This window comes from Clytia hemisphaerica, unplaced genomic scaffold (genome assembly GCF_902728285.1).
Source record: "Clytia hemisphaerica strain Z4C2 unplaced genomic scaffold, Clytia hemisphaerica genome assembly, whole genome shotgun sequence".
Taxonomy (NCBI): domain Eukaryota; kingdom Metazoa; phylum Cnidaria; class Hydrozoa; order Leptothecata; family Clytiidae; genus Clytia; species Clytia hemisphaerica.
Genome location: NW_027104380.1, coordinates 236,161 through 262,217, shown reverse-complemented (window position 1 = coordinate 262,217; position 26,057 = coordinate 236,161). Strand labels below are relative to the sequence as shown.

Here is a 26,057-nt window from a genome sequence, read left to right as displayed (position 1 = left end):
AGAAATCTATATCTATCCCTAAAGGTATAATTAATAGCGGTTGATTATTTTTTGTTAAAGGAGTGCGAAATAATAACGAATTTCCGATACAAGTTTTTTATAAGAATATACTATATAAGAACAAGAGGCTTCGATGGTAAAAATATTAAGAACATGTTAAGAACATTTTAAGGCTTTGTGGACTCTAAAACACCCTATTTCTTAGGAAATAGCACAAAAATACTTACATAGTGGCGAAATTAGAATCTTTTGGACTTAAAACTCCAAAAGTTTGGATGTTCTTATAAAAAAACGTGTATTTGAAAACCCAAATGAAAAATAATTTTGCCGTATTGTTTATCTTATAACGCGAACACGTCAACAAACTTATTTCCATTATTTCAAAAAAACAACAAAATAAATAAGAAAATATCAAATCTACAAAATTTGAAAATAACAAAAAATGAAGACTAAATAAAAATTTTTGGGGACAATAATTAAACTTCGGGGATTCTAATTAACATTGGGGAAATCCTAAAACTTGATTATGTAACTCAAAAACTCTTTTTGGGCAATTAGGAACTTTTTTCCACACTAATAAATTACTTCAGAAGATTTCCGCAAAACCATTCTCACAAAAAAATTTCCGCAAAATTATGATTTTTTCTAAAATTTCAATTAAATAATGAAAAATTAAATAAAAGATCCTATTTTGTCCTAAAATATTAAATAGTTCTAAATTTTAAAAAATTTGGTAGTTGCTACCTAGTCTTATGTACTGTAATTAAAAAAATCACTTGATAAAAATTGTCAGTTTTTCCAACCTAAAACGTTTATAAGGGTCCGTTTGCATTATCCCTTTTTACGATACAAAGAATAATTCTTGTCTTGCTGTGACTACGAGCCATAACATCATTTACAATTTTTAGAACATGAAGTAAACAGGGCCTTAAGATGAAAATTTGGATTTGCTAGTGTAACTAATTCCTTCAGTTTCCAATCTCTTCAGAATTGGATCATAGAATTCACGGCGTAGAGGAACGACTGTACCTTTAGTTGAAATTTCACCTGGAAAAAAAGAAAAAGAAAATGAGCTGTTTATTAGAAACACAGTTGTATTATATGCTCAAAAAGTCGCATCTTAAAAACATCTCAATCAACAAGAGATACAATGATCGCGTCATAGGGTACTAATCTCAAAAATTTGAAGAGAACAACGAGGAAAAATTACTTCTCCAGTAATTGCTTATTAAAAAGGTGGTCTCAAACTCCCCACAAGTACGATGGGTTTGATGTGCTTTCTTTAATCAGCACTCGAAAATAGTCATGCGTGGAAACATAATTTATGATATGCACCATTGCTATGTCTTCTTCGGAACCAATAGCTGATTGGTTGCAAGTGACGTAAAATTAGTCAATACATTAACAGAGCCACATTCGGATCTTTCATAAATCAGGAGGATCACCTATAGCTCACTTATTGACAATTGATCCTGACAGCAGGCACTACAAAAGCTGGTACGGCGAATGTGGAGATTTAATCCATTTTACCGACGAAGAGAGGAATGTAAGGATTTTTTGAAAAAAAAATTGATACGGCCGGTGCGTCGTGCCTGTGGCAGGATCCTGATTTGCGATCATACTTCAACTAATATAGTGTACATTTCAGATTTTAAGAATAAGCTGCCCTATCATCACTTCGTAAATAAGGCAAATGATGTTCATGACATAATCTATGTATGAAGATGTTCATTAGTTAACAATAAATTTCGTCTTACCATCTAAGATCATTTTTGCAGCGATTGCAGCTGGCACACTAACAGTTCGTGCCATGGCACTATAGCCTTTGGGATCACCATAAGCGACCAGGCTAATCTCGCGTATCTCTTTCTTGTCTGCCCATTCGATTTCAATTTGGTTGTTCAAGAGGACTAAGTCGCGTTCACCAGGTGCTAGGGAGATTAAAGAAATACAGTGAATATTTTATAGTGAATATAACATACACTGAAGAAAATACAAACTGACGAATAACCATGAAAATTATTCAAACTTGTATTCTTTATTAGGCTATCGTGCATTCGAATCTTTCAATTCCTCGAATTTAACGTCAGCAATCATCATACTACTAAACCACTTATTTGGCAATAAAAAGGAATAGAGTCAATATAAAAGAAAGACCTCATGAAGACATTATAACTACGTTCCTCCATCTTAACAACCCAATCTTTTAGGTTTAGGCCAGAAAAAAAATCAGACAAAAAGGTCACTTCCAATAGAAGCTCAGGAGATTTGGTCTATTTCTTTAAGCTTTAAAATGGGCGGCCGCCACTGATACGCGGCCGATAATGAGACAATATTCTTACCGTAAACCAGGGTGCTGGCGAGATATGCTGAAAGTGTATCTAATGGCGATCCTTTGGTGATCACTTCAATGTCGTTGGATAATAATCCCAATCTAACAGATAAGAGAAGGTGTTAAATGGTCTATAAATCAACGTTGCACTTCACTATTTTAACGACACTTAAAAAGTTCTTTAGCTCTAGTTTAGACGGCCCACTTTTTGCCCTGCCTATTCTAATTGTTTGAGTAGGCAAAAAGTGGGCACAAAGTTGGAGTTAAAATCTTTGCTTGAAAAGGGTGGAAACATTGCACTGACGTCAAAAGAGGGCAATGCATTGACTTAAGACAGCATACTTTATGCCCACTTTAATTACAATTAGAATAGGCAGGGCGAAAAGTGGACCGTCTAAACAAGAGCTTGCCTAGGCTTAAAAAAACATTTAGGAAATGATAAAATTCAAAAATAAAGGACTCATAAAGCACTTACTCTTTGATAGCTTTCAACGCGACACTGTTGTTATTAATGATGTCATTGACAATGATCTCCAAATTGTCACCCTCCAAATTGTTCGTACCCAGTAATTGGTTCATCAATGTTCCCTGGAACGTAAACGAAAAATATTACCAATCAATGTGATCATCCAAATCTCAAAACCCGCAACAAATACTGCGCCGCAAAAAAAAGTTTCTCTGTAAAACTTATTTTCTCAATATCTAAAAAATTATAAAAAACCATTCCTGTTTTATTGGAAAGAAGGAAGATAAACTTAAATTTTGATGGGTAAAAAATAGGAATGGTTCTTTTAAAATTTTTAGATTTCAAGAAAATTAGTTTCAAAGAGAGAAACTATTTTGTGGCGCATCCGGTATTTAAAGTCGATGTCAGCGATTTTGGGAAGCGAAATGGGCAAAAGATTTCCAAAAGACAGAATGTTTGAACCAACAAGCAAAACGACACTCAGCTGAAAATGTAATTCGTTAAAAAGATCACTCAGGGGATTCAAGAGCATATTTAGCTCTTGAATCCCCGGGAGATCTTTGGCATACAGTTTCTCATTTGAATCTGTAATTATGAAATTCTGAACCCGAAACAGAGGTTGAGAGCAGATTTCAGCACTTTTGGAAACTCGACTGAACCAGTCTTCATAAGAAGACTTCACTTCAGCGAACCGAATCAAAGCCATTTGTATAACCATCTCTTAATAAAATGTACATATACGAACAAAATTACCTTTTGGCAAGCGAATCCGAGAAAACCCAACATTAATAATTTCAAAAAAGGTCTTACCCAAGTAGTTGAATTTCCTTCTTCAAATCCTTGTTTTTGGCTCATATCTAAAAATCCTAAACGATGAATCGCTAGCATAGCGTCTGAAAAATCCTGAAAACGAAAGAAAAAACGAATCAAATTTAGCTACAATCAAGCATGTTAACAGCATTGAGTCGGTTCCATGATCGTTAAAATCATTCTTTAGTTTTAGTTTATAAAATCTCCCAGTTGTCATTATCAACAAACTATAAAACGAATAAATCAAGAACACATTGGCGGAGGTCTCAAAATGAAAATCTTCTAAAAACCAAAATAAAAGCAGTTAATAGTAAGTAAGTAAAAGAAAGTAATGAATGGAGCGACCACACTCATAGACATAAGCCAAACTAAGGAGGTGGTTGCAGGTCAATACATAGACACTTTTAAATGAAATCAGGCAAAAGCACCATTCTCTACTCTAAGTTGATCAAAAATCTTTTCTTCTACAATTATAGAGAAATATCTGTCAGAAAGAAAGAAAAATTACTTAACCGTTGTCAATGAAGGTTACAAAAAACACCATTACCTTGTATCGTAAAGTCCCTCTGATCATAGTTTTGACGTCTTTCAGTCCATACTTTTCTGCATAATTTGTAGAATCACGATTTGGATAACCTTCCAAATTAAAGCCAGGGTATGCTTCAAAAGCAGACGTGTTTTCCATCAGTGATCCTGGTTGAATCTCTACAATCTGAAGAAAAGAAGAAGAAAATTCTAGAAATTTCAAGCTTTAGTTGAAAGCTATGTTTAATGAAACCTTGCAAGTAAAAACGCGCACCCAAAAGACAGAAGAAGAATTATCGTACTGTACTAAGAGCCACGTGTTGGTTTAAAATAATTTGAAACAAAATAAATTACATTATAACAATTCTCATTAGGGCCCTAATTGTTGGCCAAACCCTAAGAACAATATTACAACAATCCTCAGCAATGACACAACTCCATATTAAACTTGATTCGCTTTAAGTGTGTACTACGTACTACTGATTATTTGTTTTGTTTATATTTTCGAGCCAATGCTCCAAATCGAATAAATGGTATACCATTGACTAGTATTAATAAAAAAGCGTGTAAATCCATACATAAATTATTGGCAAATGTAGGCACAGACGAAAATTTCAGCTTAATATCTTTGAACCATGTGATGACGTTCGAATGTGACGTCAAAAACATTTTTTTGAAGACAAAATATTGTATTTTATTTTCTAGCGTATCTCATTTCACTGATGATTGGTGCCTGAGCACCATGAAACTCTGAGTTTGAAACTTAGATAATGTGTGGACTCTTTATTATATTATAAATCAATACCTCTCCATCTTTCAAATATCGTGCACCATTCAAAGCAGTCAGCAATGCACCGCGCGGTGACCAACTACAAAACGAAAGTGAAAGTTCATTAGGAAAGACCTCCTTAACCACCTATTAAATAGGTAGACAAACCACACAATGAAAATTGCTGACTAAAAAAAAGAATCAGGATAAGCTGAGCTAACAAACAAACTAATATACTTGCTTTGACCGCCTCAGAGTAAACGTAAGCCAATTGCTAAAAATGAAAATTCGATGTGATTACAGTCGACTTGTCTTTTGAAACACTTTATGACTCAGCTAACTTGCTATTCATTCTATTCTAACTTTATTCTAACCTAGCCAGCCAGTCTCGGAAATAGGGTACTTTAAAGGGCAAAATTGATCAGGAAAAAATGACGAAATTGTCAAGCAAGTGACGAAGTTCCCGGCAAAAAACCTTTTTCAACTTCAAGAGAGCTGTTACAAAGATTTTCACAAAAGTGACCAAGTTTTTGTCAAAATAACTGACGAACATTTAAACACGACCAAGTTTTCCCCTTTTAAAGGTAATCGACATAAGCCGGCTCGGCACACGTACCTGAATTTATATCTGAGCGGGTTAGCGGCATCTTCGGGAGCTGGTAGACCACCGCAGTATGATTTGTAGCCGACAACCTGAGAAAATAATTGAAAAACACTCTTTGAACGAAATGTTCAAAAAATGGGATTTTTTAAAAACCATTAACATCACATTTGGATAGATTATTGCGATTCACATCTCTATACGTCTAAACTAGCGTATGAAGCAATACTCGAAAAGTTTGATTGCGGTTTAGAGCGGCTATTATTATACCTTTCCGCCAGATTCGGCTACACTATCAAAACAATTCATTGCTAACAGATGGTCAATTCCAGGGTCCAAACCAATCTCTTGGAAGATCGTTATTCCAGCAGCTTCAGCTCTGTAAGGGAGAGAACAACAGTGAACAGAAATCAAGCAATGTGGTAACAGGACATGGTTTTTTACGATTAAGGTGTTGAATATTTTCACTTCTTACTTAAAAGGGACACGGCGTCAAAATGACGTCCATCTAAAGTTCGTAAGGTCCGTTGAATGAGCGTAAACGTAAACTGAATTTATATTTAGACCATTTTTTATTTAGATTTGATCTGCTAGCAGATTCTGATTACTCCACGCATAAAACGTATTGACTCTAATAGTCCATGGCTCCGTAAGAGATCACTTTCACATTCGAAACATCCCTTAAGAGTAGAGCATGGTTTAAGCAGAGTGGATGAACTTTCATAAAATTAAATTGGTCAAATCTCAAATGTCCATTGTTAACAAAGAAAAAAAAAAAATTAGTAATCTGCTCGTATTTGATGCCAGTTACATTTTAATGGATTAATACCTCTAGATACGAGTTAAAAAAAGCGCAGTTTGACTTGTATTAAGAAGGAAACGTACTTTTCACCGAGCTCTTTCATTTCTGGAGTGACGTAACTTGCAGTCAACATATTCTTCTTATTCTCGATACACATGTTGGCCACCATAGGGTGCATCGTGTATGGTAATAAACTAAAAAGATGAAATCGGTGAATCATTATCACAGTTGCAACAGAATTGATCACGAAACTGAGTGTCCTTTTTAAAAAGAATCTTCCTAATCACTACTTTTATACGAAAAGGAAAATTCAAAAGAAATAAATGATCCGATCAAATGGATAAATTTCTGCTTGCGACGCTCCTTTCATTTATACTTGGGAAAATAGCACAGATATCAAATTCCTTTACACACTAAAGAAGCTAACTGCTTACAGATTTCCCGTGAAAGTGTGTCCAGTTTTGAAGTCGATTAGTCCACCATTTTTTTCTTATTTACCGTGGGTTTTCGAACTTTCGAATTTCAAAATATTCGGATCGCGCTTTTGACGACCAGAATTGAAAACAAAACAAGTCAGCTCTAAAACTGGACCACTTTCACACACTTCATTTTATATCAGAGATCAGTGGAAAATTGCAAGGAGTTCATTCTATACCTGATGACCAAATCGTTTTCGCTGACTAATTTCTGTAAACGATCTTGAGATTTTGCAACGTCCATTGTGATTGGTTCGATGTCATATTTCTTGGCTAGTTCCAGTCCCTCGTCATGAACGGATGATACTAAAGATACAAAATAAACATTTGACTTAAAAGGGCGTAGGGTTTACGTTAGAGAGTCAAACATTCTTTAGAATGACAGTCTTTGAACTGGACGGGACCCCGACTCTTTCAAACTGAACGAAATGAGGCTATCGTGCTTACGGTTAACAGTCTAAAAGTTCGTTGAAACTTGAACAGAAGATGTTCGCTGTTTCCGGTAATTCCGTATGAAAGATAACGCTGCGAATATCACGCTTACAAAAAGTGAAACGCGTTCGGAAACAAAAAAACTTACCCGTTGTGAGTTTTAGACTTTTGTCACGTGTCAAGTATTCGACAAGAGGTCCGGACACGAGTCCTGCACCCAACACCAAAACACGTTGCTTGATGGCCACGTTGGATGATTCTTCTTGACTTGCCATTTTCGCTGCTTCATTCCTTAAGAAAAATGTTAGAGAAAACGTTCGTTCTACTCTCTATAACTGGAACGAATTTTCAGGCCCATTGAGAGTCGTAAACTATTCAGACTGTAATACGCGGTCGATCACAGCCTCTCTTTAGGCATTACTCGATTATGAAAAGTTCAAGAAAATTCGGTTGAAGAACGATTTCAAAATAATTACGCTAATGTTGTTTTGCTAAGTTACTCAAACTTTGCTCGCTCGAATCAAGCGGCGTAATTCGATTCCGAGGTTGGCATCCATTTAAACGTAGAGTCAAATTTGTTAAAGTAATAAGTTTATTGATTAGAAAACACTTTAAAAAGGTGCACAAAGACATGCACACTTTAAAGCTATGTTTACACAACACCGATATCATGAACTGAAAAAAAAAGTTGCACGTGTAACATCTTCAAGGCTTCAGTACCCATGGAAACAAATTAAAATCTTAATTTGACGTCAATTATTGTTAAATGTGTAGAATGTAACGTCAAAAATATGCAGTTTGATGCAAAAACGTCAATTTCTTGTTGGATGTCAAAGAAGAAGGTTGGATGGACGCAGAAAGAATATTTTGTTAGAAAAATCGAGTTTTTGGAATCCATCGGATACGTTCGACAACAATTCAAATCAACAATCAATTGGGTAATCAACTTGTTTGGCGTTGCATTTTTTAATAAACAACACAAAGGGGTGTACCGCCCATTGTGTCTACGATGGACACCTCAAAGGAGAATGGATATGAAGAAGAAGAAGTCTTCGCTTTCCATTCTTCAAGCGAAAGTAAGTACATTCTTTTTTTATTGAGCGGCCCATATTAAAGTGAGTGTGTAACTCTGTTTTTTGCCAAACGTCCGGTTCAGAGTAATTGTGTCCTTGAACATGCAAAATTAAATCGTGTCAACTTATATTCGTATGATAATGAATTCGAAAAAGGTATAATCATTCCATTCTCATCTTGTAGATCTCGCGACATACGGAAAAAAGAAGAGATTTTCTCGTATACGCTCCGTATATAGAAGCATCAAGAGAAATATGTGGTGTTTCGGAAACGGTGGTTCAAAGGAACAAAAAGACCCGAGTCTTGCTTATCAAGATATCGGAAGTTCTTCAATGGCTGACTTCGAAAATGGTAAGTAGACCTTATAGTCTGATTCGTATACTCATACAATACTGTTTAATAGGTTCGATTCACACTTTCAGCGGTAAGCATTTATTTACCCGGGTCAACGCATACCATGTTTGGGTCAATTAGGTACATTGTGCTTGTCCAATGTGAAAGCACCTATAATTGCGAAAATGGGTCTTTGAGCCTCTTAACTCAACCAAATAGAAGAAGAAACATGAAACCGATTGCAGATAGTTTCTAGACAACACTATGGCATTTTCAATAATTCAAATCTGTATAATTCTTAATCGAACAAGTTTTTGACTTCCTCAGTTAATAAAGACTAGAACAGATTTGCCTCGGAAGGGTCAAGTGACGGAGGTTCCACTGCATTCACAGTTTGGCCCCTTTCCTGTATAGAACGGTCTCATTATTCACACTGATTACCAGATTGCAAGAAATACAGATTTTTGGGTCGATTCTGCGATTGTGCTTTGTCAATCAATATGGAACTAAGCCAACAAACTTCACCTTCGTTCTTGAACTCATACTCATCTAAATCAAAACAAAATCTATTCCAATCTGAATGTATTTTTTTCTCTTTCTTTCAGACTATGAAGTTGAATCTGAGGCCTTGGAAGGCTTGGTAATTATCGGGACAAACCTACTGAAAGGTTCCCAGGTAAGTCCTTAATATTCGGCTGAAAATTTAAGTTATAGCTTCCTCAAAGTAAAATTATGCAGACCTTTAGAAATAAACACACATCAGTTATGTTCGTAACTCTAAAAGATTTTCGAAAAATTTCCACTTTGTAGATTGACGTTGATCGACAATCTGGTAAACAGCAATGCCCAAGTAATATATATTTGGATTCTGGATGCGAAAGTGACGCATCGGATACCCGCAAGGCTCTGGTCAAGAAAGAGGTGACGGCCGAGTCCTCAACCTCTCAACGCAATATTACAAGACAGTCATCTTCAACCGCCCTAAAGCCTCTCATCATAGAGAGAGGACCTACAGCATGGGAGGTTCCCATTTTCTCTAGTGGGGCGGCGCCCGCAGCCAAACTACCACCTTTGGTGGCCCCACTACAAGCCTTGGATGACATTTTACTTCCGGAGGTGCGTCATCCATGCCGATTTTCTCGTTATGAGAAAACACTGCCGCCCCTTCGATCGAACCCTGAACCTATGCAATTCAGGATTGATCGGATCAGCATGACGGGTAGCACCATCTTTAATCCTTTCGGGCGCCGACTTGCGTCCGTTTCACCTTTACAACAACTGAAGCCGTCGCAACCATTCCGGGAGTTCACCGAAATACTCAATATGGAGGACAGGAAGAAGGAGCTGGTGAAAAAATTAAAAGCTAAAACATTCCGACACGAGACTCTTCGTCGCATCCATCTTGTCAAACTGGAGGAGAGACTCAAAAAGAAGCAGGACCGACACGAGGAGAACCGTCGACGACAGCTAGAGGAACGGCTTACATTTAGTCGGAATTCAAAACGACGAGGTGAGAAAGTGAGCCTCCGTAAAGCCGCCATGGAGGCTAACCGAAAGCGAAAAGTAACAAAAAAGAAGCCCGCACGACACGAAGAAATTCGTTCGGAGCAGCTAGAACAACGTTTGTTGTTCTCCAGGCAAGGACGCGAACGTGGCAAGCAGGCTACAGAACGCAAGTTAGCCATAGAGCACGAACATGTTCAAAAAGCTGCTTGTCGGTATCGGTCTAGCATCTCTAGACAACGACAGCGCGGACGTCCAGTAGTAAAAGCACATTGATTATCCATTTATTTATCATAGGTACGAAAAATACAAAGAAAAATATATGTCAATTTTTTGGTTATTTTTAATGAAATATAAAATCAAAACAAACAAACAACCTTTTTTACTGTTTCAAAAGATATTGTTCCATACAAAACCAAACAAAATTAATTGGTTCATAGAGAAGTCGATATCCCACTTTAGGTAGAAAGAACCCTTTAACTTGCAACCACCTTAGGATATTCAAACTGTAAACATCCCTTTTGTCTGGGTTTCATTAAAATCTAAGAACCCCTTATATAGGGGATAGAAACCATGCATGTGGTTTGTCGATGTAAAAAAAGAATATTGCAAAGAAAAAACGAATCCTGGAAATGTCGTGTAGCACTTACATCTTTACACCGGTGTATTAACGATTTGTGAAGTTGCTTTCCGAAAATAAGTTCACATTACGCTATATCTTACGGAATGAAAACTAACTGTAGAAAGCCTCCCTCATAATGTAGTGGCAATAAGATTATGTAATTAGACACCGCTATCAAAACAAAGTCAATGTTTTATATAAAGCGATCAGATTGTTATTGTTATATATTGTGGTTAGAGAGCATATATTATGATGTCAGTCAGTCAGTCAGTCAGTCAGTCAGTCAGTCAGTCAGTCAGTCAGTCAGTCAGTCAGTCAGTCAGTCAGTCAGTCAGTCAGTCAGTCAGTCAGTCAGTCAGTCGTCAGTCAGTCAGTCAGTCAGTCAGTCAGTCAGTCAGTCAGTCAGTCAGTCAGTCAGTCAGTCAGTCAGTCAGTCAGTCAGTCAGTCAGTCAGTCAGTCAGTCAGTCAGTCAGTCAGTCAGTCAGTCAGTCAAGTTTAGAACAGTTATAATTCTTACCTCTTTCTGAGTTTTGAGATGTATTCATAACCTGGGGTTAGTTTGTGGTTAGACGTAATGATAGCCTGCAAGAATTAGTGAAAACGAACGGTAAAAGGATGTTAACTGAATTAAAGTACGGGGGGGGGGGCAGCGGGTTCACCAACTGATGATATCTGCGGCGAAAAAATTCGCTTTTAGAATCGCACATTGCAGCAAAAAATCGGCGAAATTCACACCTTTACAGTGCATTTTTCTAAAATTTTCAACACTTTTAGAGCTCAAAATGATCAGTATTTTCGGGCACTTTGCTGAAATTTCCACTCTGACAGTGCATTTATCAACAACCTTGAAAAACACACCCTTAACCGCCGCTTATACCCAATACCCATTGGTCAATTTGGTCTATTATCGAATAATAGAATTTCGAATTAGAAAGCGTCAATTGGAGATTATTTCATCCTTAGTAATAGACATTTTAGTGTATTTTAACGTTTTTCAGAATTTTAAGTTCGGGCGAGAATTGCTATTTTTAGCACTTCACTTTATTTCATTGAATATTTCGATTTAGAGGGGTTTGGTGGCCCCCCGGCTATATTCCAAGTCTTATTCGAGCAAATTTGAGCTTTTAAATTCTGAGATCCTAAGTCTCATGTTAAAACTTAGAGTACAACTCTACTTTCCAAGTGTGTAGTTTAAGACGCTTAAAAAGCATTTGCAGTGTTTAAAATTTCACCGGGAAATCCCATTTGTCTCAAATATTTTGTCCATAATATTGTAGATTATTTAAATATGTTAAAAGTTTCAAAGAAGAGCCCACTCTGCCTTGGAAACCACCCTCCTGGCAAACTTATAACCGACATCGTAGAGATCGGCCGTTCAAAGCAACACGTTAATACTGATAGCTACAATACACAGCGCTAGACAAGGAGATAAGTTGGAATCTTACGCCTTTGATGACGTCAGTGTAACAGGTTTCTTCTTCTAATGGTCTAGTAGCATCTCCTGCGACCTAAAGTTAAATAATTTAAAGAAATGATTAAATTCATCATTATCGGTTTTTGTTCGACAAAACACTCCAAATAAAAATTATTTTACAATATTTTGACCCTTATCTTTGTAAATTTATCAAGTACTTCAATTTGTCAGGTCCAGTACAGAAGTTTTTACCTATTCGGTTACACAACTTATGGCTTTGCAAGTTTCACTGATATAAAACACTAGATAGAGCTTCGCTATCATTCTGAAGCTACGGCAGGTGAAGCAAATCAATGTGCCATCTTAGACCACAGTTCGTTGCCGGCAATTTATTCAATCAAAAAAAACAAATAAGTGTTTTATGTATAAGTTATCTTTGATTTTGAAAAAGCAAGAGAATTTAGTTGATTTGCTGCTGTAAATTTTCAATGAAATTAGTCGCCGCTGGTACTTTTTTTCATTGAAGAGGTTAGGTTTTTATTTCATCTTTCAAGGAACAAGACTGAAAAAAACAACAAAATACTCCACAATCAAGCGTTCTTACCATTTCAGGGATCCATGGCAACAGAAGTTTTCCAAAATAATCGGTCGCTTCTCTTGGTAGTTGAGCAGGGATATTATCGATGGAGCAATAAAGTAAACCGTCGCCTTCGACACTACAAGACAGAATTAAATTAACTTTAGATTGTGATGAAAGAATCTAATTTCCACAGAGACAGTCTTTGCTCGGGAGAAGGGAGCTTAGGGTTGTTTTTATCACAAAAGTCAATTCCTCAAATTTGTCAAAATTAGATGATCGCATTTTTGAAATTCTCAGGACAACAATCTCGAATTTTTCAACTCAAACGGAAGTTAGCAATCTAATGAAGCATAATCGGTTGCTAGACGCTGGTTTCTTCATTTCTTTCTCTTTAGCTATTTTGAATAAAAATTCTCACCCGATTTCATCTTTGCCACGCATATGATCGTACAGTGCAAAAGGGTATTCAATAGTGGTACATTCGTTCATGAATTCCAATGAGCCCTATAAATTTAAAGCAAAGTAAACATTTAAATGAAACGTTGGAGAATGGCTTCATAGTTTGCCAATGTCCTTTACCGAGGAAAATAATTTAAACATGTACAATAATTCAGTGGAGTCTCCATAACTCAAACCTCTTTCTATCATTCAAATGTCTTCTTTTAGCTCGATCAAGTTTTCTGGTCGCAATACCCCCAATGTATTGCTTTAGATCTGGCTCAATAAATTTCTAGAAAAATTGCTAAGAAAATACTTACACCCAAATCAGCAGTGATATCACAGAGCGCTAACAGGCGATGTGGCAATTCAGGGCATCCTCCATATTTATCTTGGTGGGATGTGCGTTTCATCAGTGAGGTCATATCGGCGTTGGTCAAGAGTCGTGGATTCTTCGGGCCCCAGTAAATACCATTGACGATGACGTTGGCGAAAGGTGCAATCTGGCAAAGAAAAAGAAGATTTAGTGGACCTCTATAATAGCAGCAACGAATTTTATAAGTATCCGTAAATAAACAGGGTGTGGCGAAGGTATAAGCGTGCATAATGTCAACCAAGCCCGGTTGCTCAACGGAAGTGGAACACCAGGGAAATCTAGTCAACATTTAACAACGAGGTAGTAGGGGTTAAAATGCCGGCAGTACTTCAAAGGGCCATAATTGCTGATACCGAAACTTTTGATCACTCTTTTATTGGATTTTTGGAATCTTTGTAAAATTCTTCGTCGATTGGTATAAAACTTAAAGGTCCTCCTTTAAGATAAAACTGAGGCAAAAGGAGCTCTGAAAGTCAAACTTTAGATGAAAATTGCAAGAGGTCAAATTTTTAATTTCTGAAAAGGACCCGGCAGTGAGCGTGCCGTTAAGGGTTAATGTAAGTAGTTTACCTTTTCAGCGAAGATGGATCGATATCTTTCTGGATGTTGGTCAAACTCCTCCGCATTGAATTCACCATTACCTCCTTTGGGTACCAAATAATGTTTGCGTGAGACTTTGGTGGCAACCAGTGTTCGATGGTCGTACGTTTTGATTGCCTCCTCGAGTTCGTGTGGATGAACCCAAACATGCGGTAACTCGCGGAAGACCTGAAGAGAAAGTTGTACGGCTTAAACTTCCGAATGTGGTGCTGTTTTTCTCAATGTGAATCTTGACAAGATCAGGTTTAAGAAAATATTATTACATTTCATCTGAGATTTCCTGAAAGTGCTGCACTGGCCTGTACTGGCTGTTAGTTAGAAAAGCTGCTTTTCAAGGCTTTTCGGACCTTTTTAACCCTGCTAAAAGTTGCTCTTTTCTTTGCTAAATTTTTGTTGTTTTAGAAAAAGTCATTTCTATACAAAATTCATAGCTAAACACATAAAAAGAGGCTTAATTTCATTAGACTTTAAGCTCGAAACGCTTCTCGGATAGAAATTTGTGACAAAAATAAGTTAAATCATTACCTCCTGGGCACCCTGTGAAACATTACCAGAACCGGTGAAGACGAATGTTAGTGGACCAAAGTGGTGTGGAAGTTTGCCAGCTCTGATGTCTTCACCGAGTTCGTAGATGGAGAGACGGGCTTGTCTGCTGTTCTTGTAGTTGTGCGTTGACCCAACATACTGCAAAGAAGAAAATACATTATTTTGAGTTTTTAAACCAAAGTAAAACTGGCCGCTATTTGAGTCATCTTTAATTATCGATTAACTACCATACTAATGTTCGAAATACAATCTTCATGGAGAATTCTGAAGTTATTGATAATTCTACTGCATTTCTTAGGAGAAACACATTGTATTTTCGAATACAAATGGTTTTATCTCCAATGGAGACTTAAACTATTTTTGACGATTTATATTTTTGATGACAACTAATTGTCCGTTTGTTTAAAGTAAACTTTTCCATTTTCCGAGAAAATCCATTTAGTACACCTTTAGTCACAAGATCGATATTCATGTATTTTTAGAGGGAAATTGTTATAAAAAGGAATATGAATTAACATACAAACAGAAACAGAATCAATAATTGATTTTATTTTAAAACTCATTATAGGTTATTTTGTTTTATCATAATTATTATAGAAACATGTTTTTACAGTTCTGAACAATCGTATAGAATATTACAACTGATACTAGGCGTACTATTGATTCCCATAGTTACTAGATATTATTTGTAAAGAAAGTTTAAGTTGTCCGGAAATAAAACTAATCGGTGAAAGATATTTTTAAAATCTTTGAACTTTTAAATATTGGTTTATCATTCTTTGTCTTTCAGGCATTATTTATTATATTGCATTAAAGTTGACAATCCCAAAACAGGATGTTGAATAACATCCTTCAAAAGGATACCTACAAACACTTAATTTAATCATACTAATTGCATTTGTTTGGAGCTATAAAAGTTGTGTTCCAGAACTGGTCGAAAACCAAAAATCATCCGGAACGAAAAAGCAGTGCATCAACGAATCGACATTTCTGAAACATGGCCTTCAGAATTTTATATGCTATTGCGGTTGTGACATTGTCATTTGAGTTGACAAAGGCTACCAAACCGAAGAAACCAACACAGAAACTCGGTCCTGAAAATGTACCCAGCAATTTCTTAGTCTCTTTTACGGCTGTTAAGAAACTTGACCGAGTGATAGAAGTACTCGTCCAACAACAATCAGGAACCATCGCACAAGATTCGACACCCGGTGATGAAAAGTTGGCTATCCGTACTGAAACACGTGACGACTCAGATAACAGCTTGATTAGTCGGGAAGTAACCATTGTCAAACGAGTGAATGGCCAATATACTAAGGTGAGTTTACCGTCTCAGGGTTTCTTTAACAGTCGAGTACTATTGCAAACTAGGAGAAATGCGTGTATTTCGCTTAAATAGGATGATTTATCCTAAATAAGATAAAATCGATAGCTTAGTTAGGAGAAATAGTAGAAAAAGTTGATTTTCTGAACAAATTCAGAGATCCGCGTCAAGCTTTGCATAAATTTAAGAAATTTGGAGCCAGTATAGTATGCTTGTGAAGTCTGATCCATCAGTCAGCGTGCGTTCAGAAGTTATTCAACTTTTGACAAACTTCAGATTTTATGCATCAAACTCTCTTAGTAAAAACTTTGCTCGTAACGATGTTTTGAAGAAATAGAAACTTAGATATAAATAAACTTATCCTATTGCAGTAGACATATTTGCGCAATTTACGTTTGTGTGGTTTGTGTCAAGGAGAAAACTTTCTCGTCCTTCGACACTTTTCATTCACGCTCATATTTTTCATACGGCAAAGCGTGTAACAAAAGCATTATTTCTCCTAATTTGTATATTTTATCCAAAATAGGATAAATGTTTTATATTTTTTCACTCCGCGCTGATAAGAAGCTAACATTTGGCCTAACATGATCTTCTTTATGAGTAAAATTGATTTAGAGAGTTAAAAAGACGCGGATCTCTGAAGTTGTTCAGAAAATCAACTTTTTCTGCTATTTCTCCTAACTAAGCTATCGATTTTATCTTATTTAGGATAAATCATCTTATTTAAGCGAAATACACGCATTTCTCCTAGTTTGCAATAGTACTCGACTGTTTAACAAGTTAAAGCAGGATTTAAAGATAGAGTTGTTGAATTCTGTGACTTTCACTGCTTACGAATTTTCCCTTAAACCGAAATTAGCCGCCAATAAATTTTGACTATTATAGATTTTCTGTCAACTTTCTCTAATTCGAACCTCTGTTATTCGAGCCTTCAGCTGGAAAGTGGTATAAAATACTGAAGTAGAGAGAGAACAAGTTGTATAAAATACTGAAGTAGAGAGAGAACAAGTTGTATAAATACTTCTTTTGAGATTATTGATCTTTTTTCTTTTCACAGTACAATTACTTCGAAGACGCAAGCGGTTTTAAGTCGTGTGGTAAAACAGAATCCAATAAATTCGAAGGCTTCTTTTACGATCTATTGACTGGCGGCGTTCAAGCCTCGAACAGTCCGGACGTCTATCTTTACGACGACGGACCTTTAGACGTCGCCAAAGGATTTGGGGTAAGGAAGACGTTCAATTTTGGTTTCCGACACGCCACTCAACCATTTGTTCCGATCCAGATCCGGACTTTGAAGTTGTATGCATTCCGACGCAGTGATGATAAGACAATGACTTTGGGTTATTATTACATCATGATTCCAAACGAGGCTTACTTTCGAGTACCCGCTGAATGCTTGTAATTAGTATTTTCATGTTTTTAAAATTTTTTTACTCGAAAATGAAAGAAACTTGAATTTTTACTGTGCATTAAGTAATAGAATCAAAATTTCATTTTGTAACTTTATAACTCGAAAGACCAAGAAGGTAACTTTTGTGTAAGAACCAGAAATATTTGGTTTTTATCTTTAAAAGACAAAACTTAAGGTTTTTTCTTCTTCATTTCTACCTAAAACTTTACTTTAACCTTCAATTTGTTGAAAATTGAGATATGCCAGGTTTAAAGTTGCTTTTAAAGGGGAAACTTGATGCAGCTTGTTTCACGTTGGCTTTCCGATTTTTTAAAAAAAATACCAAGTCAGTTGAAAGAAATTATCATTTTCCAAAAAAATTTTCCCTAAATAAGAAAACCCGATTTTCCCAGCCAGAGAAAATTTTCCGGAAAAAACGGCTTCAGCAACTTTTTAGAAACCCTTCTCTATCTTTAATAAGCCAATGCCGAGAAGAGCTGGTAACAGACGAACGAACTAACGAACGAACGAATGATCTGACACGAGTTGAATTAAAGGACCAATTAGTGGAATTGGTGCAGCGGTCACATGAAAAGAGCTTCAAAAACAACGATAAGTACTTGAAGATAAGTACAGCATTGATTAAGCCGCTCATCCCTGAGCACATGTTTACAAACTATGATCGAACGCTCAGACTAATCACTTCCTCATGAGAGTGCAATTTACAATTGGAGAATTCAAAACAACTTTCATAAAAATTTAACCCTCGCATTTCTAAGGATGTGCACTTTTTTAAAGAACTTTTTTTCATTAAAGCTTCATGGCTTTTCAAATGATAGCTACAAGAGCTTCCAAAAATTAATACAGTGAAGTTTCTTTAACTCGTACCTCTATAACTCGTCCCTTTAGTTAACAATGGCTTAAAAATGCCTTATAAACCTTACTCTATATCTTGAATCGAACAAATCTGTGTTCCCCAAAACACAGACTCCAGAAAAGCGTTGTAAGCGTACAACGTAAGCCCAGGCTGCTCTGGAAGCCTAAAGACCGGCTTATAGTAGGGGGCCAAGCCTGGGGTGTTTTTTTACGACCTAGTAATTTTTAGTCTATTCCAAAGAACAGTATAAAAGATATTTTTGAGAGGGAGGACGCGGATTAGGCCCGGGGAAACTTTTTATGACCATAATAGTGACGCCATAGGCAAAACGCCATAGGCAAGGGAAAAAGAGGGGTAGGAAAATAACTGATTTTCAAAAGTCAAAATAAACGAAAATGATTGGTACGAGGGTACATGAAGGAGCATGAAATTCTGAGCAAAAAATGTATTACTAGCAAAATTACGGATCCCAGCCGGTTTTAATCTCTCTAAATCGTTCAGGATCATGGAAATTTGCTAGCCCTGTGCGTGTTCGAGTTATAGAGACTCAACCGGAGTCGGTCAAACTTGAGACCTAGAGTAGAAGGGGTCTGAAAATGGAATGAGAGGGTTGAAAGAAATTATTTACTCGTCACTTTTACCAAGCATTAGTTGTTAGTTTTGTATAGAGGTTTCGAAAACACCAAAAAAGGTTCAAAATTGGCAATCATAGAAAACACATTATAGGATGTTACATAACGTCCTTTTTTGATCACCTCATTAGCTAATTCAATTATGGTAATTGCATTTATCTGGAGCTATAAAAACAGTGTTCCAAGAATCAACCAGAATCTCAAAGTCAAAAAACAAGATATAATTTGCTGGTAGTACGACTTTCAAAAATGATAAAACAGGGCAAATCCTTGGTCCCGGTTCTTATTTTCGCACTATGCGAGGTAATGATAGTTCTTGGCGGACAACTGAATGATACTGTGGTACCAACGGATTTCACCGTGTCTTTCTATAACGCTAGACAAGAACGTATGACGTCGGATGGTCTATTCAATGAACGGCAAACCGGTAGGTTAATTGATAAAATGTTCAGAAAAATAACTGCCGGACTTAACTGGTTTTATGAGCTTTGTTGGTATGATCTACACTAAACGGCACGCATTCATGCACGACGTTTAAAAGGGTACTGCTAATAGTCTATAATTTTCAAATGAAACTTCTGTTTCTGTCACGTCTTAGACATAGAACATCATATAAAATCCTAACTTTACATTAAATAGTTTTGAGCTTTATTCATCAGGTGTAGAAAATAATTAAAAAAGGAAAGTATGCGTATGTTCACGTTCCATATCATCTTAGGCACCATCTGGCAAGACTTGACACCAGGGGACGAGAAGCTTGCCATGAAAGTGGCCACCAGAAGATTTGGTCAACAAAATATTATCAAAAATGAATTCATAGTGACCAGAAAGGTGAATGGCCAATTTGTCAAGGTAAGTAGTGCAACCTTTTTTTCAAATCTTAAGTGTTTAAGTAGAATTTTCATCTATTTTATAAATTGGGCTATTCCAGAAAAAATGTATACCCCTATGTTGAGGAGGTCTTTTTTGGGAATGGATTTTTTTAAAGATTTTTCAAGAGCCCCTTGGATTTTTTTCTGATTTTTTGAATTTACCCCCTGAATTTTCAACCTCATTTTACTGACCACCCTGGATTTTTACAGTCGAAAAACCCCGAACCCCCTGGATTTTTGTTTTCCAGACCAACCTGGACGTCACACCTCCTCAAGAGACAATTTCTGGAATAGCCCATTACAAACAATAAACTCATTTCGAGTTAAGACATACATTGACTTCTTATAGGTCTCGTTTTTTCTGAAACAAGAATTATTAGTAACTTCAAATGGCATCGACAATTTAAATATACATAGTTAAGTACATTCGATCTGATTTTTCTGTCTTTTGAAGAAGATGCGTCGTTGTTATAAGCCAAGTGAAGATTTTGTGTCTTAAAAATGTATCTTTTTATATATACTAGTCACATCCAAAACCAGTTTTTCGTTTAATAGACTTCAAATCACTTGTTCTTCAAAACTGCAAAAAGTGGAACAAAGTGGACAAATTTACATAACAGAGAAATTCTCCTTCTTCTAGTACCAATACGTCAAAGATTTCGAAACGACTCCTGCTTTCCCGAACGGACGTGAATATTGCAACAAATTCCCTGTCCCCAAATTCAAAGATTTCTTCTACGAGCTCCGAAACAACATGACTCAAAAGGACCCCAACAACAAAGACTTGTATCACTATGACAACGGACCAATGGATTTCTCTCGTGATTACATTAATAAGTATTGGTATTTCGGACCACGTCACGTGACCCAACCGTACGTTCCAGCGATGATAAGGACGAAGACGTTAAGAGGTACTCGATTCAGTATAGACAACACAAAGAACGTGGGGTTTTATTATCGGTTTAAACCGAGCCCAGCTGTATTTAATATTCCTTACAAATGTTTACAATAAATTAACTGTAAAGGTAAAGAAATTATAATTACTTTTTTTAAACCATAGCAATATTTTGAAAACGAGGCAAGTGGTGCTCGTGATGTAATTTAAGAAAAGGACTGTAACTTTTATCTAAGAAAGATACGAAAGATCTGAACACAGATTTGAAGGTTTAAATTTTCTAATTAGCCTGGTGTCATAATTAAAACAGTAGAAAAAATCTTCATTTTATAATCTTTTCTGATCTTTCACTATATTGTATAAAATAGTCGAACGTGCGCACCGCACTGGGCTCAACTTCAGATTTTCCCGTTATTAGAAGGCCCAATTGTAACATTTCAAATATTTAGTATTAGGTAGCAAATATACTTTGTCCGTTTTGGCTGAAACTCGTCCCCAGGCCCCAAAAATCAAAATTTTCAAAAAATGAAAAAAACACCCCCAGATATTCACCCAAGGAACAAGTGTGCCAAATTTCAGCCAAATCCGACCTTTTTTGAAGTGTCCAGGCTGCCAGCCTCGTTTTGGTGTGAAAAACAACTCGTCCCCAGGCCCCAAAAATCAAAATTTTCAAAAAATTAAAAAAAACACCCCCCCCCAGATATTCACCCAAGGAACAAGTGTGCCAAATTTCAGCCAAATCCGACCTTTTTTGAAGTGTCCAGGCTGCCAGCCTCGTTTTGAAGAAAAACTCGTCTCCAGGCCCCCCCCCAAAAATCAAAAATTTTCAAAAAAAATTAAAAAAACACCCCCAGATATTCACCCAAGGAACAAGTGTGCCAAATTTCAGCCAAATCCGACCTTTTTTGAAGTGTCCAGGCTGCCAGCCTCGTTTTGAAGAAAAACTCGTCTCCAGGCCCCAAAAATCAAAATTTTCAAAAAATTAAAAAAACACCCCCAGATATTCACCCAAGGAACAAGTGTGCCAAATTTCAGCCAAATCCGACCTTTTTTGAAGTGTCCAGGCTGCCCCAAAGTTTTAGCCTCGTTTTGGCGAAAAAACTCGTCCCCAGGCCCCAAAAATCAAAATTTTTCGAAAAATGAAAAAAACAACCCCCAGATATTCACCCAAGGAACAAGTGTGCCAAATTTCAGCCAAATCCGACCTTTTTTGAAGTGTCCAGGCTGCCCCAAAGTTTTAGCCTCGTTTTGGCGAAAAACTCGTCCCCAGGCCCCAAAAATCAAAATTTTCAAAAAATGAAATAAAAAACACCCCCAGATATTCACCCAAGGAACAAGTGTGCCAAATTTCAGCCAAATCCGACCTTTTTTGAAGTGTCCAGCCTGCCCTAAAGTTTTCGGACGGACATACAGACATACATACAGACATTCTCAGATTATAGCTCAACTGAAGTTGAGAATAAATTACAAACATTTCGCTGGGACTTGGAAGTAAGCTGCGTTTGGTTTGAAAATAGTGTAAAAGCCCATGGTTTTGAAGTTATCCGTATTTCTACTGAAATCAAACAAAAGTGACGTATTAATTTCAATCGGTACGAACTTCTGTGTCACGTGGCGGAAACCAAACTTCCATTTTTGGCGGACGTTAGTTCGGTCTAGGGATAGAGGACCGCTGGTGTAAGTGTAGACAGATTTGTCGTTCGGGTCCTGAACAGCGCCGTTTCGCAAGTTTGCAAAGAATTCTTCGAATTGGTCGGGCTCGTATTTCGAACATTGTTCTTCTCCAGTTTGCAAGTCTTTCGTATAAGTGTACTGTAAAATGAAAGGAGATTCTAAATAAATGTTGATTTTCAGGGAATCATACATTGTACATGTTATCTTTGGTATGTACAGTTGACGCTCTCTTATTCTAGGTTCTACTGTTTGATAGGCTCTATTATTCCATAATATTGAAAGTCACCGTCGACAAGTAACTCTCCTAAACGACTCTCTACTTTTAAAATCCAATTCCCTTGAAAATCGAATTAGAGAAAAAAGGTTAACATGGCGACAATGTTTCACTTGATTATTCAAAGTAAGAATGTTAGCTTCAAACAGTTAATTATAGTTTCTTCAGCGTCGATAAATCTTTTTTCTTCCCAGCATACAGCCAGAACATACTTCCAAAATAATTTTGTCTATCACAAACCTTAAATCTCCTCTGAAGGTGACCAATAAAATTTTCAAAATTTCTAAATACCTTGGTGACTTTGTTGTTGAGATTCTTGGTAATCGTAATTTCTCTTCGTGATTTTTTGGTCACAATATCTTCAGTCACGGCACTGATTGCCAACTTCTCTTCGCCTGGTGTCAAATCTTGCGCTATGGTACCTTCCTGTGTTTCTTCGGGTGCTTCAAATCGCCTAGACTAAAAAGTCTTTCGGCACCGTTTGGTCGTTGATCCCGTGGAACGCTGCTAAAGCGCCAGTCGAAATGAAAGTGCACAGAGCTAATAATGCCAGCATGAACGTAGCGGTCATTTTATATCCGCGATTTGCAACTTATGTTGGTAAAATTATCTTTAAATATGGTCTAGTAAGGTTGAAATGAAATCGAATGCTTGAGATTAGCATTTGGCCGTGGTATTTATACAGAAAGTTATGCTTTGAATGTTTAGATAATTGGACCGATTTAATTCGATTTTAATAAACATCGAGAAGAAAAGAAAGCATTTTTCTTTGATCGAAAGGTCATTATCAGCCTTCCCTGGCAATGAAACTCGCTTTCGTAGCATGGTAGCCACCACGATGTGAAAGTGGAAAGAAAATCGTTGTTTTTACATGAGCCATCAAAAAAGCATTAATTAGAATTGTGTTCAGGAATGTTTGAGGAAAGAACAAATTTAACCGCTGAAGGAAGTATGATCTAATTGTTTAAAGGAATAAATTTTCAGCCCAAAATACTGGGTTTAGGTTCCAGGCAAAAATTGCTTCCCAAAGATTTGCCATTCGCCTAATTTTTGATAATTTCTGATGACACAGATTCAGTCAAGTCATTGAATTGGGTCAATTAGCATGCAGGTGAGTACTAACCAATTGTGCTTTGTTTGGGAATAGGCATTTTTGAGTGTTTTCGTCTGTTGTTTTAGTCAAATTTAAAAGACCTTATAAAAAAGAGCAAAAGTGACAGTGGCATCCCCAGCATTTGAATACCTTTTGTATAAAAAATTGCTTACAATCTTAAAAGGTGATAAAGCTTCTATCTTCTATTCTGCTGAGACGGACTCGAAAATGCTAAAGTACATACAAGGGCTTCTTAGTTCTAGAGATATAGTTTTTTTAATAAATGCCCTATGTTTTGTCTAGAATAGCAACAATCTAACTGAACTAATAGATAACATCTTGGGGTTTATAAAGGTTAAAAAAAGTTTAGTTTTCTATGGTTGAGAAGAACTTTCTTTTGGAGGATATTTGAATCAAAAGTAACAGATGTACCTAACACCAAAAAAACAACTTTCTTACCATAAAAGGTGTGTGGTGACCAAGCGATAAGAGACGTAAGCCAATGCCATGCAATATGTTGATCATACCTGGAAACAAGAAATTGTGTCATAAAGTGTCAGGGAGTGGTAGGGAGTAAACCTTGTGTGAAATGTGATTTTTATAAGAAGAAATGATTCATTATCATTTATATCATTAAAATTTAACCATATACTACAACATAATCTATACTCTAAAACATAATGAAATACAATTTAAGGTTCCGGAGTCTGTCTTATGTATTGGGTACATTTGACGTCACATTTGCAGTGGATCCACCCATTCTCAATTCTCAACATAAGGGTTAGCAGATATTAATTAAACAGTCTGAGTCTGAGCTTCAGTTTTTTACCAAAGAAAAGAATTTCAAAATTTTACCTCCAACTCCAGCAAATTTTCCAAAAGCAGCAACACGTTTTCCCTTAGCATCTTCCATCTTCTCGTAGTCAATCAAACGAATATTCTGTTAAATTTGAATCAGTAAAATGTAAAGTAATTCTAGGTCTATTCCTGACAATTTTTCTTTAAAGTGTTGTGTGGAAATAGTTTTCCTTTTGTCCAAAAGTGTTTGATTTTATAGCATAATCGCACTACTCAAAATCCAAGAAATGTCATGGTTGATAATCTGATATTACTGTTGATTGAACAGTGACTTATTAAATTCTTAGGTAAATAGGTGCTTGATCAGATAGACATTCAGTCTCCAAACTATTTTCTCTAACAATTACAGAAGCAGACAAAAAAAAAGTAAATACACCTAACTAATGGAGATGTTTCACTTTACCTTCTCCAGCAAAGCATCTAACGTTGGCATATTTCCTTCTTGAGCTTTGATGGTGTGTGAAAAGAAACTGTACGATTTGTTTGGAATCAAAATGTCTATGGGAACCTGCAGAATGAAAATAAAAAACACAGTAAGAGTGATATTGTAATTTACAAGATAATAATAATAGATCTATTGTGCTTAGTGTTTTATCTCAACATGCTTAGTGTTTTATCTCACTACTTGGAATTAATTCTAGTTGTACATTATTCGTCATTGTACATGGTCATTGAACCTTTTACTGCCTTTTAATGTATCTGTATTTGAAAGTGGTCGTCAGTCAGAAATCTTTTAAGTATACTCAAGTAGACTTAAGCTAAATTGGGAACTGGAGGGTGACATACTGTTTTAACAGCCATGATAAGAGAAGCTGCATTCAAATCTTCACTGATGACAGCTCCGGCACTTTCATATTCATCCATTGTGTATGCACGTCGTGTTGAAGGTTGCACCAAAACAGTGATCCCTAAAACGTAAAAAATTCAGAGAGATATTTAGAAAAGCTTTAAAAGTTGTGTTATCGCGTTCCCTTTGAGAATTTCATTTTAAAGAAATTTGTTTACGAGCATACAGCTATATTACCTAGAGAATTTATAGAACATATTGCTACGTCATTTTATTACTAATTACTATTTGCGTATTGCCTAGGAAAATTATCTTTTTGAATAAAATACTATGTATACATTTTACAGTGTTTAGCCTAGAATTCAACATTTTCAATTTTCAATAATTCTTTTAGCCTTTAAAATGAAACCAAAACCAAGTAAGATGATTCATCAAGTAGCTCAAACGTACCTTTATCTGTGAGCTCTTTAACATGCTGTGGGGCAATCGGAGCACGCCTTTCCCATACATTTAGATCTTCTCGTCGAATACCCAGTACCTTTGAATCAGTCACTTTCACTGATGCGTATCTTGCATTTCTCCTTAGACAGCCATATAGTTTTTGATTTTGCAAAATATTTGAATTTTTACATGCACGTAACATGTCTAGTTTTTATCCCTTAAAAATATAAAAGAAAA

At 36.3% G+C, this 26,057-nt stretch overlaps 4 protein-coding genes across 4 annotated transcripts; 3 read left to right on the top strand and 1 right to left on the bottom strand.

The window, feature by feature from the left end:
• Positions 1 to 330: 330 nt before the first annotated feature.
• Positions 331 to 26,057, bottom strand: LOC136819167 (alpha-aminoadipic semialdehyde synthase, mitochondrial-like). Its single transcript, XM_067075378.1, has 24 exons — positions 25,830 to 26,057; positions 25,379 to 25,500; positions 24,996 to 25,100; positions 24,590 to 24,674; positions 24,194 to 24,261; positions 14,680 to 14,838; positions 14,125 to 14,322; positions 13,499 to 13,681; positions 13,159 to 13,244; positions 12,765 to 12,876; positions 12,192 to 12,254; positions 11,264 to 11,328; positions 7,362 to 7,504; positions 6,961 to 7,087; positions 6,389 to 6,499; positions 5,774 to 5,882; positions 5,519 to 5,595; positions 4,939 to 5,002; positions 4,156 to 4,320; positions 3,609 to 3,701; positions 2,808 to 2,920; positions 2,343 to 2,434; positions 1,758 to 1,931; positions 331 to 1,047 (listed from the first exon to the last, which is right to left on the bottom strand). The coding sequence occupies exons 1-24, from the start codon at positions 26,020 to 26,022 to the stop codon at positions 929 to 931; spliced, it is 2,826 nt and encodes a 941-aa protein (XP_066931479.1). The 5' UTR covers positions 26,023 to 26,057; the 3' UTR covers positions 331 to 928.
• On the top strand, positions 7,925 to 10,422 carry LOC136819170 (uncharacterized). Its single transcript, XM_067075381.1, has 4 exons — positions 7,925 to 8,289; positions 8,471 to 8,638; positions 9,226 to 9,296; positions 9,431 to 10,422. Exons 1-4 carry the CDS (start codon positions 8,223 to 8,225, stop codon positions 10,397 to 10,399), a joined length of 1,275 nt encoding a protein of 424 aa, XP_066931482.1. The 5' UTR covers positions 7,925 to 8,222; the 3' UTR covers positions 10,400 to 10,422.
• On the top strand, positions 15,618 to 17,494 carry LOC136819158 (uncharacterized). The gene is made up of 2 exons (XM_067075363.1): positions 15,618 to 16,018; positions 17,082 to 17,494. The coding sequence occupies exons 1-2, from the start codon at positions 15,698 to 15,700 to the stop codon at positions 17,427 to 17,429; spliced, it is 669 nt and encodes a 222-aa protein (XP_066931464.1). The 5' UTR covers positions 15,618 to 15,697; the 3' UTR covers positions 17,430 to 17,494.
• Positions 19,072 to 20,953, top strand: LOC136819171 (uncharacterized). The gene is made up of 3 exons (XM_067075382.1): positions 19,072 to 19,353; positions 19,645 to 19,778; positions 20,439 to 20,953. Exons 1-3 carry the CDS (start codon positions 19,176 to 19,178, stop codon positions 20,808 to 20,810), a joined length of 684 nt encoding a protein of 227 aa, XP_066931483.1. The 5' UTR covers positions 19,072 to 19,175; the 3' UTR covers positions 20,811 to 20,953.

Bases quoted from the DNA above. Each gene is read 5' to 3' on its own strand.
- LOC136819170 (XM_067075381.1), top strand. From the start codon at position 8,223: ATGGACACCTCAAAGGAGAATGGATATGAAGAAGAAGAAGTCTTCGCT. The intron at 8,290-8,470 runs GTAAGTACATTC...CTCATCTTGTAG, and splicing joins TTTCCATTCTTCAAGCGAAA to ATCTCGCGACATACGGAAAA. The intron at 9,297-9,430 runs GTAAGTCCTTAA...TCCACTTTGTAG, and splicing joins ACCTACTGAAAGGTTCCCAG to ATTGACGTTGATCGACAATC.
- LOC136819158 (XM_067075363.1), top strand. From the start codon at position 15,698: ATGGCCTTCAGAATTTTATATGCTATTGCGGTTGTGACATTGTCATTT. The intron at 16,019-17,081 runs GTGAGTTTACCG...TTCTTTTCACAG, and splicing joins TGAATGGCCAATATACTAAG to TACAATTACTTCGAAGACGC.
- LOC136819171 (XM_067075382.1), top strand. From the start codon at position 19,176: ATGATAAAACAGGGCAAATCCTTGGTCCCGGTTCTTATTTTCGCACTA. The intron at 19,354-19,644 runs GTAGGTTAATTG...ATATCATCTTAG, and splicing joins ATTCAATGAACGGCAAACCG to GCACCATCTGGCAAGACTTG. The intron at 19,779-20,438 runs GTAAGTAGTGCA...TCCTTCTTCTAG, and splicing joins TGAATGGCCAATTTGTCAAG to TACCAATACGTCAAAGATTT.
- LOC136819167 (XM_067075378.1), bottom strand. From the start codon at position 26,022: ATGTTACGTGCATGTAAAAATTCAAATATTTTGCAAAATCAAAAACTA. The intron at 14,839-24,193 runs GTAAGAAAGTTG...TCTTCTTTGCAG, and splicing joins GTCACCACACACCTTTTATG to TATGTTGGGTCAACGCACAA. The intron at 14,323-14,679 runs GTAATGATTTAA...CTTTCTCTTCAG, and splicing joins TTTCACAGGGTGCCCAGGAG to GTCTTCCGCGAGTTACCGCA.